Here is a 19,606-nt window from a genome sequence, read left to right as displayed (position 1 = left end):
GGGGACTGAGCTCCAAGCCCTCCAAACAGGAGCTTTAGCTAAATGTCACTCCCATGGACATCCCATCCCCTGCATGAGGTCTCGCTCACCCAGCTCCTGGCCTAGTAGGTACATTTAAGAAACCAGGAGAAAACAAGCAAACTCTTTTCAGGCATTTTGGTATTTCTTGCTCAGGTCCAAGAGGAATGAGAAGCTCTTGGCTTTCAATACGTTTAGTAGTCATTCACATTCTGGAAAGAAGCACCCTTCAGCTGTCACACTGTGCTCCACCAGTCAGAAGTAATGACAAAAGAGCTATTGGATACACAGAATACATTTACATGTTTAACAGATTGAGTACACAAAATAAATAATTCTGTACACTCTAATCATAATGTTACAGACTAATTACAATGGTTCAGACCTCATTCTGCAAGACAGTCCTTAGTGTAAAAGCAGGAGTCAAAAGCAAGTCACAAAATTGGATATTTCTCAAGACAAATAGCCCCTGTTAGATGATGAACAGGACATGACAGAATTACTTCCAAGTAGCTCCAACCCAGCACAGGAAATCTGGCAACCAAAAATAACAGCAAGCACCGGAAGACCTTCAGTCTTGAGAGCTTCCTGGAAAGCGTCTTTCTGTAGTGAAAGGCAACAGTAAAACCTACAGCATCTGTGCGTGCTTGTGATCCATGCTTGTTTCTCACACACACCTAGTTTGGACCAAGATCTGCTCCACATTCTACAAACACAGTGCAATACATTCGCAACAGCAGCAAGAAGCTTCTCCATAACACACAAGGGATCTACACTATTACTGTGTGGAGGAGGAGAGCAGGAGACAAGCAGATGAATAAAAAGCATAACTGGGCCGACAGTAGCCCGTTGCCTCCCATGCCTTCTCCACAAAAGAGACATTTATGGGCAGAGGGTACCAAGCTCCATGATGCCATTACCACAGCACATCCCTGCTGTTTCACATTTTTTGGCAAATTTGCTGCTCAGTAATGCCTATCTCACATATAGGAACATGCCTCCGCAGCACCCAAAAGCTGTATTCTTAATCCAGGCTGAAAGAGGAGACTCATTGGTCAGAAAAAGCACCAGAACCCTCTGAAGAGTGGTGCACACCACTCAGGGCTGGGCATCCAGCTCTGAGTGGTACAGGCACATTTTCCATGATGAATCTTGAGTTGGACTCACAGACTGTGTGAGATCATGGGAGACTGGGACATGACCATCCTCACCATACATCTAAGGGCCCACCTGGAATACACTAAGAGCAGATAATACTTTGTGACTCCTCCAGAGGGTCTGATCCCAAAAGCCAATTTTAGTTTTTCTTTTCAGCATTTAAAATATTAAAGTCAAAAGAAGAGATTTTAATTTACTGTAAAAAAAAACCCAAAAAGCCAACCAAACAAAAACCAGCTCCCCCAAGCCCTCAGAATCCGTAGTATGATCACCTAAAACAGGAATGTGGCCCCATGCAGTCTAGTAAGAGGCCTGTTAGTGTTATACACTGTACAGGATCATCTCTTTATAGAGGTAATGCACACCACCAATATAAGTAAGGCTGGCTGAACTGCATAGAAGGAAAGACAGATGATATTCTGACATGCAAGCTACATCCTTCCTAACCAGAAATGTGCTGATAGGGAGGAAGACCATAACGAGATGTAGTCTGAACAGTGATCAGAGACTCTCATGCCTCCATTACAGTGCAATCTGCACTAGCAGTACACAACATTACTGCTGACCACTCCTCCCAAGCCTGTCACTCTACAAGTGTTAGTGATGACAGCACATACAGATAACCCAGGTACCCCAGACAGACAGCACAGACAAGCTCCAAAAACATACTTGCTGCGGGAACAGGACACCCTAAGAATATCACCTTGGTATCCGCTGTAAAATAGTGCAGTTACCACACCAACATAAAATAGAAACAAGTGGCCTGCCCGCTCTCTCACCCTGCTCTCTACTCCATCTTCTGACACTCAGTAATGCTGCAAATTTAAATGGTAGCAGTTGTGCTTGGAGACTGGCAGGCAGTGGCTGGGCCATCCTCTCTATCAAACCCACTCAGTCCTGATTCATTTTGGGATTCCTACAGGGATGGTCCTACACTGGGCAGCTCACTTAGGTTCCAACCAAGTTATCAGAGCGAGATGAACAGCACAAAACCTTGCTTAGTTCATCCCCATCTACAGTCTCAGATTATTTCCACCAGAACTGATGGGTCACCAGGGAAGCACCAACATTCATACAGCCAACTTCAGTTGCCCCAGTGGGGGATGAGCAGAAGAACAATGGAAGCAATTCAGCAATCCCAAATGAGATAAATGCATGCCCACAGAATGAAAGTAAGAATATATATAATGGAGAGGTTGTAGAGAAAGGTGAAGGCTGATGCACTGCAGGCTCCTCAAAGGGAGCATTCTTCCACCTGCAATGCACAACACAAATGCTGTTACGTTGCTCCAGGACTGAGCATGGCTCCTGCAGAACCAATTCCAGGATTGCTGTCCCAGTAGCTGAGTTATCCACAAGTCATACTCTAGAAAGTTGACTATATTGGTCTTTCAACCAAACACTATGGCTCTGGCAGAAAGCAGGATCAAAAAATGGAACAGATTATGCAAAGGAATGTAAATTACTAGAGCAGAAAATACCTGAACTAAAGGAAGAAATTATCCAAATTCCAAAAAAGTTAATAGCCTGAGTTTAACATTTCCAAAACAAGTATCTAATGCTGGCACTACACTGCAGTTGGTTTCTGTATCACTAAATAAGCCAGGAGGTCAGAACTCTTTTTGTCTGGGCTTACATGTATCACAAGGCGATAAAACTGTCCTTCATGCATGTTTCTAGGTTTCCAAGCACAACCAAGTCCAGGAACTGGCAGAACAGATAGCTGGATGCTATCACAATCTCAGTGTTAAATAGCACAGGCTTATTCTAAATTGAAGGAATGCACTTTTCTTCTGCTACTGGGCTGACATTTTAGTTTTTAGAAGCCTGAGAAGGGTGAGAAGTAAATCAAACATATACAAGTGATTGCTGTTTAAGCAAAACATGTAGAAAAATATATGTTCAAAAATCTGAATGCAAAGCTTAACAGTCTGAAGATCACCTAATGTTATTGCTGGAAGACCTTTTTACATTCATTCCCGGTAACTCTCCAAAATATCAAGGAATTAATAGGCAACAGTCTTTGAAGCTGTAATTCTCTTCCCCAAGAGAGCCGGTAAACTCCCAGGTCAAGATGAGAGATTGTTTTACACAGTACCGCTAAGTTCCAAAACACAAATATACATATTTCCCTTTACACCTTAAAACTGCTTTTCCCTGAAGCAGAATATGCTGGAAAGCAACACCCTGAGCAGCTCCATCGTGTCTCATGATGGGAGAAAGTCCAAAACCTTGTGCTTCTAGCCTCAGCATCTTTAGTCTTTGCTTTCTCCTAGGGTCCCCTGAGATGTGCCCCCATGGCAGGATGGTTGTGAACGTTTCCTCCAGGTACTAACAGGCTTACTGTAAGTGTCATTTCCCCAGTATTGAGTCCCCTTCTAGTGGGTGCACGTGAACATGTGCTCACACCTTTGTGCAGTAAAGTCTGTTCTTCAGGATTAATGATCAGTATAGGAGAAATCAGTGCCATGTGACAGATCATTAGTAAGACATTATCATCTACATGTCACTGCGAAGGTTGCTGAATGTCTAGGACTGCTGGTGTGGTAATGCCCAGGCCTATTATTCAGCATACCAAACCTTGATTCCTCTTTATAAGACCATCTAACCCCAAAGCAGTGGGAATATAACTGGGAGGCAGATACATGTGGATGAGGATATGCTGCAATTTGCCACTAGGTGTCATTCCAGCTTCATTTTCATTGCATTAACAAAATTATGGAAAACAAAAGCATGCATTTACTGAGATTTGTGCCCTTGCTAACACAGAAGATCGAAACTCAGCTATTGCCTCGAATATGCACATTTTGTTACCCACATTCTTCTGGATAATTCAGCACTAGAGGAAGTCTTCCAAAAACACCATGAGCCAAACTCAGAAGTACCATTAAGAGCTCGAAGAAGCAGATTTAAAAATTAAACTTAAGAGCAGGAAACATTTCAGAGATATTTAAACTTGTGAAATCCCCAAACAAGGCATAAACTCCTGAGACTCAAGAAAAACTGAGAGTTGAGATGCACCTGTGGAATTTATACAAAGACAGAGGTTCACTACAATTCACAGTGAAGAGCTTCTTAGAGGGCAGACTGAAGGCACTTGAATCAGTGCTCAAAATTGCAGCACACTGGTTTTCCCTCCTTAACAGATCCAAAGATAAAAGCACCCTAGGAATTGTTCTTAACTTGGACCTTGCACTGCAACATTTGGACCATCACAGTTTTCCAGGCAAAGTGAAAACACAAAGGTCACCAGGGTCCCCAAAACATACTTGATCAGAGCTCTACTAGTCTCTCTGCTTATGCACATTACTGTCTGGGTAAAAGAGGTCTTGCAAACACTGAATTAAAAAAAAAAAGGGAGGGGACTGAACCCAAGACCATTAAAATTAAATGATGAAAGGAAAGCACATAAAGATTATCCCCATGTATACATTGATTTTTCTATATAAGAGAAAACATTGTATCTATAAAGAGAATTGAAATTCTTTTTCTAGAAAAGCCGAAGCCCCACATGGGACTGACTTGGTCCTCCTTGGTGCAGTTTCCTAACCAGTGTGATGCCTGAGGAGCAGAAACATCTCCATGCAACTTGCAGCCATCCCATACTGCTCACATATCTGAAGGATCCTATCTTCTGTCAACTGACCTCCTGGTCACAGAGTATCACTGCATATCACTAACATTCATATCACTAACAGTTACTGTTAGTAATATGTTAGTGATATGAATGTTAGTGATATGTTAGTGATATGCAACATCATACATCTTGTGTCCAAAACATCTTGTTTCCAAAAATGTGTTCCACTCCAAACCTACAATGAACAACATCATTTACAACTTTTCCTGGTGCAAATCTAATTGCTCAAAAGCAATAAAGCAAAAAATCGTCATAGATGAAAAGATCCTTGTTCTGTTTTTTGAAGGCAGAGAAACAAGCTTGGTCATGTCAGAACTCAACAATCCAATCTTCTCTTCACCTTCATTTATCCCTTACAGAGGAGAGCGTGAAGGAACATTGTGGGTACAGGCCTGTACAAAATATGTGCATGCAAAAGGTCTAGTGTTTAACAGATTCTAGTTCTCAGATTCTAGCGATCTTGGCTCAGTTCATCAGTGTGACTTACTTGCCTAGGTAAAATACCTATTTTAAGGAGAAACACGCTACATAATCTGGGGAGGCCCATGAAAAACTTAGCTAGACAACATGGATCAAAGTGGTTATGTGTGATGCTCCAAACTTTCAGAAAGCTATTTTAAGTAGTGGCTTGAAAACAGAAGCCTTCTGAGAGAGCATCCTGCCATCTCTTAATGTATAAAGTAAGAATCAGTTTCCAGTTAATATCTATCTTGAAGTGGTTGCTGCTTTGAAGAGCTTTTAGCAGCAAAATGAGGGGCATTGAATTGTTTATGAAGAAAACTGTGGTGAGTTGTCTGTTTTGCCAGAAAACATGTCTAGTTTGTAGTTCTAATACATTGTAATGAAACAGGGAAAACTTGATGAAAGGGTAAAAGAAACCAAAGATTTTTTTTTCTTGTAGTCCATAGAGCTGGAAAAAAAAAAGAAAAAAGGAGGTTCTGGTAACTCTGTGATATCAGTTAACACCGACTGAAGAAAGAGAAGGCTGTATGTGACAAGGGAGGATGGCCACTCAGCAAAAAGGTAGCCTGCAAAGAATCCAGAGTTTCCAAAATCATAGGTATAACCACACAAAGGGTTTAGAATTCTCTCTTGCTACACATGGGTGAGGAAGAGTGCTGTCCTCAGGTTTCATCAGTCATATTCGCCACAGCAAGCTTGGGAACACCCAGCTGTGCTCACTGTAGTTATGGCCCATCTTACGGCTCATCTTATGACCCATCTTAGCCCAGTTATAGCTCTGGGGTGGAAAATGTATCCTCAGATTTCCTCACAGAAAACTTAAGTCTTCTCCATTTGAAGCTGTGATGCTTTCCTGTTTGGTGAGCAAGAGGGCCATGGACAGAGGAGTTAGTGCTCTCTGGAAATAAAACAGACCACTTCCAACCTTGTTGACACTGAAACACAGCAGCACAGACATCAGTCCTAGTACAGAAAGGCCATGCTTGTCAGCCTCTTAAGGGCCCCAAGTGTGTGCAGAGACTACTTCTCCAGCCCAGAGCTGAGAAAGCACTTCCTAAGTGCACAGTATGAAGCAAAATGTATGGCTTCATAAGGAAATCTTTAAAATCCAGCATTTACCTTCACTTCCAACCTTGGTTTTGCCATTTCAAGAGGCCACTTCTTCCCTGAGATTGAACATGCCAACAGCATTGCTCTGCTGCACTGACTACTAAGAGACAACAACTCAAAGGATCTGTGCAAAGCTCAGTTCTACAAGCACCCATCTTCCCTGAGAGGCCCTTCACAAGAGGCCCTCCCATTGCTAGCACAAAGTAGCCTGAAAAGTAGATTTTTCATGTTGGATTTAAGCCAGATCTAACAGTTGAAAAAGGTTTTTGTGCCATGTCTCCTGAGTATTATTGCCATCGACACTCCAGGCCCCACTCTGATCCTGCAGAGGGATTTGTGGCCATTCCAATGGCTGCCCAACACCATTTCACTTTCCTAGAGCAGGAACGGTTATACTGGGGCAGAAGGGGTGTGCAGACCAGGGGAGCCCTGCTGTAAATTCTGGGGCCAGGGAGCAATACCTGGAACAACTAAAGTTTTGTTGTGCTGAAGCAACACAGTCAGAAATACCAGTTTGAAGGATGCAAGATGCATAACAGGTTGCAGCACTGAAAGGGCTAAGTCATAAGAAGAACGAACTCCGCGCAGTAGCAACTGATCCTGCTACACACAGGAAAAAAGCCTCCACCAGTACAACTGAGTACTTGCATTTGCTCTTGTGTTCACGTCTCAAAAGATGGGCAAAATAACTGCCCTAGCAGTGCAGAACTCTCCATTCTGCCTTTCCTACATATCACTCCTTACCAACTACTCTCTAACAACTCACAAGCATCCTTTCCCCTAATGTACAACTGCTGTAGGACAATTCAAGGAGGACAGCAAGGAACCTCTAGAAAATTGCTTTTTGGTGCACCATGAAGCTCAAGCAGGATACCTATCCTCTTCCTACCCCTCCATTAGGAGCACCTAGTCAGGATAAAAGGATTTAGACAAGAGCTCCAAGCTGACAACACTTCAGTCTGTTTGCCAATTTGCACAGCAACTCTCACACAACTTGAGTAAACCTTTGACATCATCAGGCCAATGGCAGCTCTTGGGGGAAACCTCTCAGCTCCACAGCTGTCATGAAAAACTGCTGTCTGGCATCTCCTTGGCACTGTATTAGGATGAGAAGCTGGTGGGTAGTGTGCTGGTTAGTCAGAGCTATCCTAGTTCTAACTGTATGTGACTCACATCAACTTCACTGCAAAGGCATCTGAATGTCTGACTAAACTAGCTCAAAATTTATATATATATATATATTTATATATATATATATATATATATGATCTTTAAATACATATACACGCCTACACGTGCATATGTGCACACATGTGCGTGCATTTACATACATATAGACATGAAGTGATTTTGTTTTTAATATGGTAGTGAGAGAAATTTAACACTCTAGAATTAATAAATAACTATGAACAATCAAGCTCCTGGGCTATGGAGGGAGATCTTCTCCTTGTGTGGCTCCTTAATTTGCTTATTGCTTAATGCTCTGAACTTTGCTCTGAGCCCGCTAGGACTCAGCAAAGGATTTTGCTACTCCATTTACTGCACTGAGACCCTGTGGCTCAGTTCACTCAAGAGTGCTCACAGGGTGCAATGGCCACCTCAAGGTTCCTTTTCCTCCACACCTCATGGTCACAGGAAGGACATCTGAAGGAAGGGAGGGAGGAACCTGGATGTTCTTCACTGAGCATGTGTGTGGCAAGGCATTGCACACCTACATCACATGAAAGGCATTTCTAAAGACTTCTGGCAGGTTCCCATGCAATGCTCAGCCAGTGTATTGCTGTTGGTAGCGCAGGTTGAGCTCTCGCAGCTCCCGTTCCCGCACCCGTCGTGACTTATTGGATTTGGTGGAGCGGCTGGAGCGGGTGGACTGTGCAGACTTGGTGCTCTGGCAGCGGGAAGATGCCCTCTTGAGAAGGTTTTGAGAGATGGAACGATGTAGGTTCTTCATGGAGGAAGAGGCTGCCATGCTAACCACCCATGGATGCTTCAGGGCTTGAAGGGCTGTCATCCTGTCACTGGGGTCCACCGTGAGTAGACGATCGATGAAATCCTTGGCCAAGTTGGACACACTGGGCCAGGGCTGAAACACAAAAGAGAAAGGATTAGAGTGAAACATCCTGGCATAACCTTGCTGATCCATCAGCTCCTCCTTTCCAAAAAAGCCCTTCTGGGCATTCTGTTTCTTCCATTCTGTCTTCCATGTTCAAATCTTCCAAGCTATATAACTCTCTGGCCATAGAGAATAAGATACAGCTACTTAAAGAGACATTCTCAAATTGCCTATTATAACTCCCTTTCTCCCCAAAACACACATATCTAAATTCTTTGTTGGTATAATTCAGAAGTTTTTAGTTAATTCAAACATACATTAATTTGTGCAAGCTAAAGAACTGGGCCTTTAAGGTTGCACTACTGTTCTATGTCAAGATTATAGACGCCTAAAGTGATGCTTTCAGTATATAGTGTTGAGGTAAACACCTGGCTGTAGAAAGGGAATTTTCTGTTCCAGCCCTTCATTAACCAAACAGTTTTTGAGAAAAGCCTCCTACCTTTTTCAACAGCAAGATGCACAGTTGTTGGGAAATTCATCATTCCTTCTTTTGACATGGCACAATGATGAATAACCATTTAATATAGGAACTTCAACACTTGCACATTTTTTTGTGTGAACAATTCCTCCTTCAATTTTAGTCCTTCTCCAATTTTTTGCTGATTTATGATTTTTAAAAATGGATGCTGAGATCAGTAACTTATTTAATCATATTTTACCTGATGCATTTTTCATGAATAGCTCACAACAACTGTATATTTGAACATAAGAAGTCTTGAATTTGCTAATTAATATGCACAAGTGGCTACCTAACTCATACTGAATTGCTTGTGGTCCCATCTTTTTCAGTTAACTCCTCCTTTTCTCTGATGTTCGTTCACTTAAAATATATTTGGTTGCCTGCACTACGCAAGCACTTGTCGCAAGTCCAAAAGGCAAATCCTGAATGTAAAAGCCAAGTCTTGAATATAAAAGCATGGGAAAATGGGGCCAGGAAAGTGTGCTTAAAATTTGCTACAATTATAGAAAAACATACATTCTTTGTTTTCACCTTTCTACTGAGATCTTCTTAGGAGATATCTGAATGGAAAGACAAACCAATACAACAGTGATATTCATTAGCACCTTCATTTACAGAAAGAATGGGATGTCACATTTAAGCTGGTTACTCACAAATCCTGAATGAACCATCCTGACTTGATAACACTTGCTTCCCTCCTTAAATCACAGCACCCATTTTCACACCTTCCAAAATGACACAATTGTTACAAAATTAATAGTAAGTGTATTCCACTGAAGATTCTCCTCAGTCCAAATGCTTATCTGAGAAACCTCTTACTGCTGCAGTCCTCTTGTTCAGAGGATTGACCCTGACACACTGCCTGATCCCTGGTCCTCTTCTGCACCTTCCTCTTACAGCACAGATCTAGTGAGCAAGCATTGAAGTCTGCATCAAACCTGAAACCAAGACCAGGGAGATCTTTCTGCACTGACACTCGGTCTTACTACCACACCTAAATATAAAAGACATTGCTACTAGTGTTAACCCTGAAACAGACAAGTAACCCAGACTGACTGAAAACCATTCCATAAAAAGTTCCAAATCCAACAAGTAATGCTGAAATAAGGATTTTTTATGAATACATACCAATAAAAGAGGTAGGCTTTTCTTTTTGGGGGGGGGGGGCAAATTATTGGTTTTAAAGAAACAAAAACACACAAGTCAGAAAATAATTCATTACTCGTATATCCCCATAATACACAGAAGGATGATGATAAAAACTTACAATGGTACAAACATACACCGTTATGCATGCTGAAATCATTTCATTGCTGATAAAATACTGTATTAGTACTAACACAAGAAATAGGAACATTTCTTTGAGAATGAGGTACAACTGTGAACAAAAGAAGGAAGAAAACTGTCTTACACTTGAAACCACCTGTGCTTAAGTTTCCAAGAGCCTGGAGATTATATTCCAAGTAGCATTAAAAAATGCCTGAGTATATTCATGCAATGAAGTGAAGATTTGGATACAATATTTAAGGTCATACACAAACATATGTAACTGGTTGTAAACAACATTCTTGCTTAAAAAAAGAAAAAAGGCTGCTGTTCAACTAATATATGTGTCTTTCATTCCTCTCTTCTTTTGGTGAGGAAGGAGAAAACCCCAGCTATTTTAAAACATAGAATCCACAAACTGAAGAGTCAGATGTGATGCCCTTTTCTTGTGCGAAAGGGCCAAAAATGTTACAGTCCAGATTTTTTGAGGTCTGCAATTTATCACTGCCAAAAGCCATTCTCTCTTTTGAAAGTCTTGAAGCCACTGGTAAAAAGGAAAGCTTAAGCTAATCCACTGGAGAATTATATAATGAAAAGAAGGATGGTCTCAGAGCTACAGCACTGTTCCCTGCCTTAGACTACATACACTCAGTGCCCTTCTTTGTCCTACGTGGCCAAGAAGGAGAAACTCAGCTTCCAGCTAAGGAACTGGCTACTAGAATGATCAGGGTCTAGCAAGTCTAGTTTACAAGATAAGACTAAAATGGTCTGGCTTATTTAGCTTAGCTAGAGTAGTCACTGGAGATGTAGGATACCTGACAAGAGGAAAGAGAGCAGCAAGAGGAAGAATGATATGAACTACTTGAACAAAAAGAAAATATCAATACGTGGATAAAAAGCTATAAATGCTCTTGAATGCGCTCAGGATCAAAATCGCAATACCTCTAGTCATTACAGCCATAACGTTCTGGAAGAAAGCATGACATTGTCCCATGGACTAGGTGTTGTTTTATAAAGGAAAGCTTCCATACCAGTTTAGTATTTTGAAAAAGGACCCAAAATTTACCACCACACAAGTTTCAAGAACAAAATTAGTTTTAAAAAAAGTCATCAAATTCAAGCTGTTCTGTCTACTGTTCTCAAATATAATTAGTTTGCCATGACCTGCCATTAAATAACTTAACTCACTGATGAAACGCATCTTGAAATGAATAGTAAAAACAAAACAAAAAAAAAATCAGGTGCTCATTACATAATAGAATATAAACAATATTTGATCAGAGTAGCTGACTCACTGAAGTGTTCACTTATAAAGAGGACAAATAAAATGACAAAAAACCTTTTAAATGTAGAAAAAAGCACAATAATAAAGATTACAATTGCAACTGAACATAGCGGTCTGTTTTACAGGAGAGCTATGTAACTTTTGAAGAGCACAGCCTTTATGCTATTTATAACAACCGAACCAAAAAGCCAAATCTACCTTTGCTGTGAGGAGCTATAAATCAGATTTCAAGTCTACAGACTTACTGGACCTTTGGATGTGTTTTTTCCTTTGTTAAACATACAGCAAAGGCAATCAGCCCAGAGGGAATCTTTCATTTAAGAACGATCAAGTCCTTTCAAACTCCAGATCTCCAGTTACAGATGACCTTTGGGTTTCTCTCTTCCACAGAATGAAGAAACTAAATGACATACAGAAATAAGAGGTTTTGCCTTTACTTTCATTTTGCTATCTCTTCTGTGGTTTTATTTTTGTCTTTGGATCAAGAAAGTTAGGGGTCTGATGAGTGGAGAGGCAATGAAATTGAGCTCTAGTCCTTGATTTGGTGCTTTCCTGCTCATTTCTTGCCATTGGCTCTTGATGCAAAAGGTACAAATTTTATTCTTCTCAGTGCTGATTCTCAAAATGATCTGACTCAAAATAAGCCAAGACTTAAGGCAGCAGCCAAAACTTCAGTACGAAGCAGGTAAGTGTTATTACTCACTTGTAAATAAGGAGCTCCTCTCCTATACATTTTTTATTTAAATCAGTTAAAATGGTCTGTCTGGTTAAACACTCTCTCACTGCTACCTCTGAGTAATCCAACATTTAAAAAGGAACAAAAAGCTATTTGCTAATCTGTACTTTCCAGCACGATAAAGTTAATGAAACACTTTACGTAACATGCATATGAAGTTACAAAACTCAACAACTTGTCTACAGGACCTTTTGTCTCATTTTACTAGTGAGAAACTAACTCCATAAATAAATTTGTGTCAATTTATTTACATTAGTTTAATGTAAATGTGTTTGTGTTCTGATTAAAGCAGAAGACAGTCACGACAAAACCAACCCTAACGCTGAGTTTGCCTTGCAAATAGGTGTTTTAGACGTGGTTCTGATAGCTTGTGTTATCCCATCTGGCTTCCAGCTGCTGGTCCAGAAGGGCACAGAACTCCTGGAGGTCCACCATCAGGGATTTTTTACCCCACAAGGATGCCCAGAATAGCCTACAACACATTAAATGACATTAGAAGCCTATGTCAGGGCATCTGCTTAGTGTTCATGCATGTAGTATCCGTTACACAACAGTGGTTAACTGAAAGGTTCAGGATTTAGGTTGTGCTGCTGTTGACCCTGATTTTTTTCTGACTTGCAGCTTGCAAGGTTTCCTTCCTTCTGATCTCATTAGGTAGGTTGCAAATGAATTTTAAGGCAGTTCTAAATGTTAAGTCCCTGATGAATCCAGATTAGTATCTGATATGCAATTCACAGATTGGGAAAGGATGCACAACATGCGATGATGTTTCCCAGACAAAGCAACAAGCTGTAAGAACCGAGTTTCCTGTGACAACAGCAAAACCGGGAAGCCTTTCCTGTCTATAGCACAGAGATCACAAAAAGTACAGAAAACTCCTCCCTTGAATCCCGTGGATGAGACTTAAGGTATTTCACCAAAATTATTCTGAAGAAAAGCTAACTCAAATGTGAACGATCTATCTTTGAGCAAGCGGTTGGATTAGAGAACTCCAGAGGCCTGTTCCAACCAAAATCTTCCTATGAACCTAGGAAAAAGTGAAATGGAAGTGGGTTATAAATAGTATTTTGCTCTTATACATAAAAAAAAAAAGTTCCAAAATAATTTTTTAAATATTTAAAACATTTTCCTCAGGCTTAACTTCAAAACCCATTTTTTTTCCTGTATCTCTCTTCTAAATTTGTGTAAGGTATCAGCTATCTATACAGTTAAAATCACAAATTCATCATTACCTGCCTAAAACCCATTAACATCCAATCACTTCCTTAATTCTCTTCACCATAGCAGATAGAAAGTTCATTCACTTCTGTTTCCTTCTCAGAGAACTGGTTTTCCATTCTACAAGTCATATGGTAGGCTAATGACAAGTATATGCTAACAACGTCTATCCAAGTTACTGACTTGACTTCAAAGCCAAAATAATGTTAATGATGATTCTGCTTTCCTTGCAGCGATATTTAATGTTAACAGCTCTTTACCATCATCTTCAGCTACCTCATTAGTGACAAGCAACTGAGATAACTTAAATATCTTGAAACAGGTTTTGCTCCTCTCAAATGGGAAAAAAAATCCTACTGATTCCAACCTGATTGTTTCTCCTGGGAAATTTGTTCATATCATTCTACAATCTTTTTATCTTCCTGAATCCTGTCTGTCATAGATATATAATGAATCATACAAGAATCTCCATCCTCTTTTTACTTAAATCCAAAAAGATGCATTCAAATGAAAAAGGACTGACACACAACAATACTTTTTACAGACACACATCTTCAGGAAAGCATTATTTCCCCTTGGGATATTAATAATCATGCAGACCCAGGACAAAATAACCTGAGAGTTATTTTGTTCAGATGCATTCGAATTTCATGGCTGCTAAACACACTACAAAAAATTCTAGTGGATCGTATGAGTCTCTAAACACCAGGAACAATATTACTTCAATCCTTTCATGCCATATTAAGAGCGGGCAAATTTGACAATTTAGAATTTGAAGAAATCAGTAAAGCATATGTCAGGCTGACTGAGGAGCTAGAAACTGGGAATAACTACCAGACTCAGCTTTCAAAGGCCTACACATTAAACCAGCCCAGTTAAATCGAAAAAAAAAAAACAAAAATAAACTCCAAACTAAAGCAGATTGGATTTCTTCTTATTCCAATTAGAATACTAGAATCATAAAATCAGTAAGGTTGGAAGGAACCTCTGGAGACCAGTTAGTCCAACCTCCATGCTGAAGCAGGGTCACGTAGAGCATATTAGACAGGGTTGCATCCAAGCAGGCTTTGAATATCTCCAGAGAAGGAGACTCCACAACCTCTCTGGGCGACCTCTTCACTGCTCTGTCACTCTCACAGTGAACAAATTCCTCTTCATATTCAGGCGGAACTTCCTGTGGCTCCGTTTGTACATGAAAAATATACTACTTTGAATTACAGCATTATTTCAAGTCCTTTTCCCCTTGGTCTGGCTCACTCCTTCCCCCACCTCTAAAATAATTGTGTTGTACACTCAGCACCACTTCTCCAAACCTAATCATTCACCCAAAATCTTAACCAAAATACTCAGTTGCTCTTCTTCACTGTGGCTGTACTGTCTTGAACGTGCAGGTGCAGCCCATACGGAAAGTAGTGTCAGGGACAAGGCCTATACCAGAATCTACTGGGTGAAGACATATTCTTCTCCCAGAATCACAGAATGGGTGAGGTTGGAAAGGATCTCTGGAGATCATCTAGTCCAACCTCCATGCTCAAGTAGCGTCACCTAGAGCATGTTAGGCAGGGTTGCATCCAGGTGGGCTTTGAATATCTCCAGAGAAGGAGACTCCACAACCTCTCTGGGCAACCTCTTCACTGCTCTGTCATTCTCACAGTGAAGGAATTCCTCCTCACATTCAGGCGGAACTTCCTGTGGTTCCCTTTGTGCCCATTGCCTCTTGTCCTGCCACAGGGCACTACTGAAAAGAGTTTGTCCCCATCCCCTTGACACCCTCCCTTCAGGTACTTGCACACATTGATAAGATCCCCTCTCAGGCTTCTGTCCTCTAGGCTAAAGAGGCCCAGCTCTTGCAGCCGTTCCTCAGGGGGTAGATGATCCAGTAGATGATCATCTTTGTAGTCCTATGCTGGACTCTCTCTAGTAGCTCCATGTCTCTGCTGTACTGGGGAGCCCAGAGCTGGTCACAGTACTCGAGATGAGGCCTCACCAGGGCTGAGCAGAGGGCCAAAATCACCTCCCTCGACCTGCTGGCAGCACTCTTCCTAATGCACCCAAGGAGACCATTGGCCTTCTTGGCCACAAGGGCACATTGCTGGCTCATGGTCAATTTGTCATCCACCAGCATTCCCAGGTCCTTCTCTGCAGAGCTGCTCTCCAGAAGGTCAGCCCCCACCTTGTACTGGTGCCTAGGCTTATTCCTCCCTACGTGCAGAACTCTGCACTTGCCCTTGTTGAACCTCAGGAGGTTCCTCTCCGCCCAACTCTCCAGCCTGTCCAGGTCTCTCTGAATGGCAGCACAGCCCTCAGGTGTATCACCCACTGCTCCCAGCTTGGTATCATTAGCAAACTTGCTGAGGAGGCACTCTGTCCCTTCGTCCAGGTCACTGACGAGTAAGTTGATTGGGATGGGACCCAGTACTGAGCCCTGGGGAACTCCACTAGCCACAGGCCTCCCACTAGACTGCGTGCCACTGATGAGAACCCTCTGAGCTCTGCCTTTCAGCCAGTTCTCAATGCACCTCACTGTCCACTCCTCTAACCCACCCTTCCTGAGCTTGCCTAAGAGGATGTTATGGGAGACAGTGTTGAAAGCCTTGCTGAAGTCAAGGTACACAACGTCCACTGCTCTCCCCTCGTCTACCCAGCCAGTCATGCCATCGTAGAAGGCTATCAGATAGGTTAAGCAGGACTTCCCCTTGGTGAATCCATGCTGACTACTCCTGATCACCTTCTTTTCCTCCATATGCTTACACATGACATCCAGAATGAGCTCTTCCATCACCTTTCCAGCGATGCAGGTGAGGCCGAGCGGCCTACAGTTGCCTGCTCCTCCTTCTTGCCCTGTTTGAAGATTGGAGTGACACTGCCTTTCTTCCAGTCCTCAGGCACCTCTCCAGTTCTCCATGACCTTTCAAAGATGATGGAGAGCAGCCTGGCTACAACATCCGCCAGCTCCCTCAGTACCTGTGGGTGCATCCCATCAGGGCCCATGGATTTGTGGATGTCAAGCTTGCCCAGAAGAGCTCTAATCCTATCCTCCTCAACCATAGGAAAGTCTTCCTTTCTCCAGACTTTCTCTCTCGTCTCCATGCTCTGGGATTCTTGAGGGCTGCCCTTAGCACTGAAGACTGAAGCAAAGAAGACATTCAGTGACTCTGCCTTCTCTGCATCCTTCGTCACCAGGGCCCCCACCCCACTCAGTAGCAGGCCCACATTTTCCCTAGTTTTCCTGTTGCTTTTGACATATTTGAAGAGTCCCATCTTGTTGTCCTTGACATCCCTTGCAAGAATTAATTCCAGCTGGGCCTTAGCCTTCCTTGTCGCATCTCTATGTGCTCTAGCAGCACTCCTATAAATCTCCCAAGTAGCCTGTTCCCTCTCCCACATTCTGTGTGCTTTATTCTTCTGTTGGAGTTTTGTCAGGAGCTCTTTGCTCATCCATGCAGGTCTCTTGCCCTCCTTCCCAGTCTTCTTTCTCCTTGGGATGCACCACTCTTGAGCTTGGAGGAAGTGATGCTGGAAGCTCTCCTGGACCCCCCTTCCTTCTATGGCCTTAACCCATAGGATTCCTCCAAGTAGGTCTCTGAAGAGCCCAAAGTCTGCTCTCCTGAAGTCCAGGGTTACAATCCTGCTTATTGCCTTGCTTCTTTCTTGCAGGATCCTGAACTCCACCATCTCATGGTCACTGCAGCCAAGGCTGCTCCCAGCCTTCACACCTCCAACCAGTCCTTGTTTGTTGGTTAGGACAAGGTCCAGCAGGACACCCTTCCATGTAGGCTCCTCCACCACCTGTGACAAGAAGTTATCATCGATGCACTGCAGGAGCCTCCTGGACTGTCTGTGCCTTGCTGTGTTGTCCTTCTAGCAAGTATCAGGGTGGTTGATGTCTCCCATGAAAACCAGGGCCTGTGATCGTGAGGCTAGTTCCAGCAGTCTGTAGAAGGCCTCATCTACTACCTCTTCCAGGTCAGGTGGCCTATAGTAGACCCCCCATGTCAGCCTGCCCTTTGATCCTCACCCATAAGCTCTTGACTGGTTCCTCCTCCACCCCTAGGCAGAGCTCCATGCATTCCAGCTGCTCTCTCACATAAAGAGCAACTCCACTACCTCACCTTCCTGGCCATGATAGTATTCCAGTCATGTGAGCTATCCCACCATGCCTCTGTGATTGCAATGAGATGATGGCCCTTTGACCGCACACAGATCTCCACTTCCTCCTGTTTATTCCCCATGCTGTGTGCACTGGTGTACAGGCATTTCAGAGAGGTAGTCATACATACAGGTTTCCCAGGAAGGGTGTAGGGGGATCTCCCATAGCCATGTCCCACATGCACTTCCCCAGCTGCATGCACCTTTTGGAGGCCCCCCAACCCGAGTTGTGTTTTATCGACTACCTTCTCTATGACTCTCCCCTTCCCCCTTCCTACCTAGTTTAAAGCCCTCTTTACCAGGTTGGCCAACCTTATTCTAGTTCCACCGCAAATGTACAATACGGAGTATTGCAATTAGATTTTTCTTCTGGTCAGCAAACACAAATCAGGTTACTGATCTGTTTATGCAACTGAAGGTTTCATTTGCTGTACTGTACATATCTTTGGTTTTATTTCACTGAAGACTTTTCCTTAAAAACAGGTAAGACTACATTCAACTGAATTACCAAGTGAAATGAATTTAGTAATTTTTCAATCCATTTTCCAAGAACTTTGCATCAGTTGACAAAACATCAGTCTTAACTTAGCAAAACCCCATGAACCCTGCTGATTAATACTGAAAGGCAACAGTAGAACTCTGTGCAGAAGCTGAGGAAGGTCAGCACTGATGTATTTTGAGAACCCTAAGAGGGATATGTGCGCAGTATATAAGGCGACATGACCAAACTGAGACAACAGCTCTCCATCAACAGGGAAGAATTCTAGGGTGATTCTGTCCCTCTTCTCCTTCCTTTCCACCAGCTCTAGTGCTCTTCACTGAATGCAGAGATGTTACAGTCAAACTGCAGCAGTATCCTAGCCCGGAAAGGAGCAGCACTCCTTATCCCTCCACTTGGCCTTTCTCTCATTTCTTGCTAGAATAGTGTTCTGCCATATTAGAAAGCTGAATCAGCTCATGGTGCAGTGACATGAGAAACAGATAATGGCTTGGGAGGAATATGCTCCCATCCAGTGGCAGCGAACCATTGTATCCCCTCAAACCATAGAATGCAGCCTTTCCCTTAACCTCACTGCTGTAATAATAAATTCCTCTCTTTTGTGGCACAGAAGTATCACAAAAATGAGGAGAAATCATCATTTGTTCACCTTGCAACCCTGCTCCTCTATGAATTGATTTCAAGTGTAATGTTCAAGTATCATAATTGCTGTATACTTCCCTTTGTTACACTGTATTCTTTTGGAAGTAAAAGGTACTACAGTAGTTCTGTTATCTTTCTTTCTACCTTTAAAAAGGCAGAATAATAATCTTCCAAGTAGAACTTCAGCAGTACTCACTGAATGTCAGTGACGGCCTTGTAAAGGTGACCAGCTTTTCAAGTACCTGCAATAAGGTACTTTGTTTAGGATGCCTGATGCAGGATCCAAATCTCATTTCTCATGTGATAAACACTGGACACAGACTAGCTTTAACACTGGAAACCACTGGCTCTTGTGCTGGAGGACTGAACATCAGTTGGAAGAAAATGTCCACATCCGCAGAATTTAACAGAATGCTGAGAAATATCATCCAGCAGGATTCAAAAAAAGTAAGAGAGCAAGAGTTGTACTAACTAGGAAGTCTGAATAGCTCACACTAGCATAGGAATAACTAGGATCCCTGCAACAAGCAAAGGAAACAACAGTACATCTTCACTCTTGTGTGCAGGCTCAGCAGAGAGTAAAGGGATGATGTCTTGCTATCATTTTGCTTTCCATAATTTAATCATCAGGAAGTGCTGGAGAGGACTTCTCAGCTCATGCTTACACCACAACAGGTCTAAAGTGCTCTCCCTTCTATTTCCCATGCAGGATCAGGAATGCAGTGCTTCCAAGATCCAAGGAAAGCAAACCCTAGAGCTGCTGTTACCTGTAAAGCATCCTTAAACAACAACAACAAAAAAACACCCTACGTACTAACTAGCTCGATCCTTTAGGTATGTGCAGATCCCTAGG

The 19,606-nt window shown here is 42.4% G+C and overlaps 1 protein-coding gene across 2 annotated transcripts in view; it reads right to left on the bottom strand.

Moving 5' to 3' along the window:
• Positions 1-142: 142 nt before the first annotated feature.
• PSKH1 (protein serine kinase H1) overlaps positions 143-19,606 on the bottom strand; it is a 55,103-nt gene continuing 35,639 nt past the window's right edge. For both annotated transcript variants that reach the window (XM_062586196.1, XM_062586194.1), the window contains one exon: positions 143-8,468. In XM_062586196.1, the coding sequence (XP_062442180.1) occupies positions 8,151-8,468 (318 nt within the window). In that variant the 3' untranslated portion in view covers positions 143-8,150. The remainder of the gene's footprint in view (positions 8,469-19,606) is intronic.

This window comes from Rhea pennata, chromosome 13, assembly GCF_028389875.1.
Source record: "Rhea pennata isolate bPtePen1 chromosome 13, bPtePen1.pri, whole genome shotgun sequence".
In the NCBI taxonomy this organism is placed as follows: domain Eukaryota; kingdom Metazoa; phylum Chordata; class Aves; order Rheiformes; family Rheidae; genus Rhea; species Rhea pennata.
Note: the sequence above shows the minus strand (reverse complement) of the source record. Positions and strands in the feature narration are given on the sequence as shown.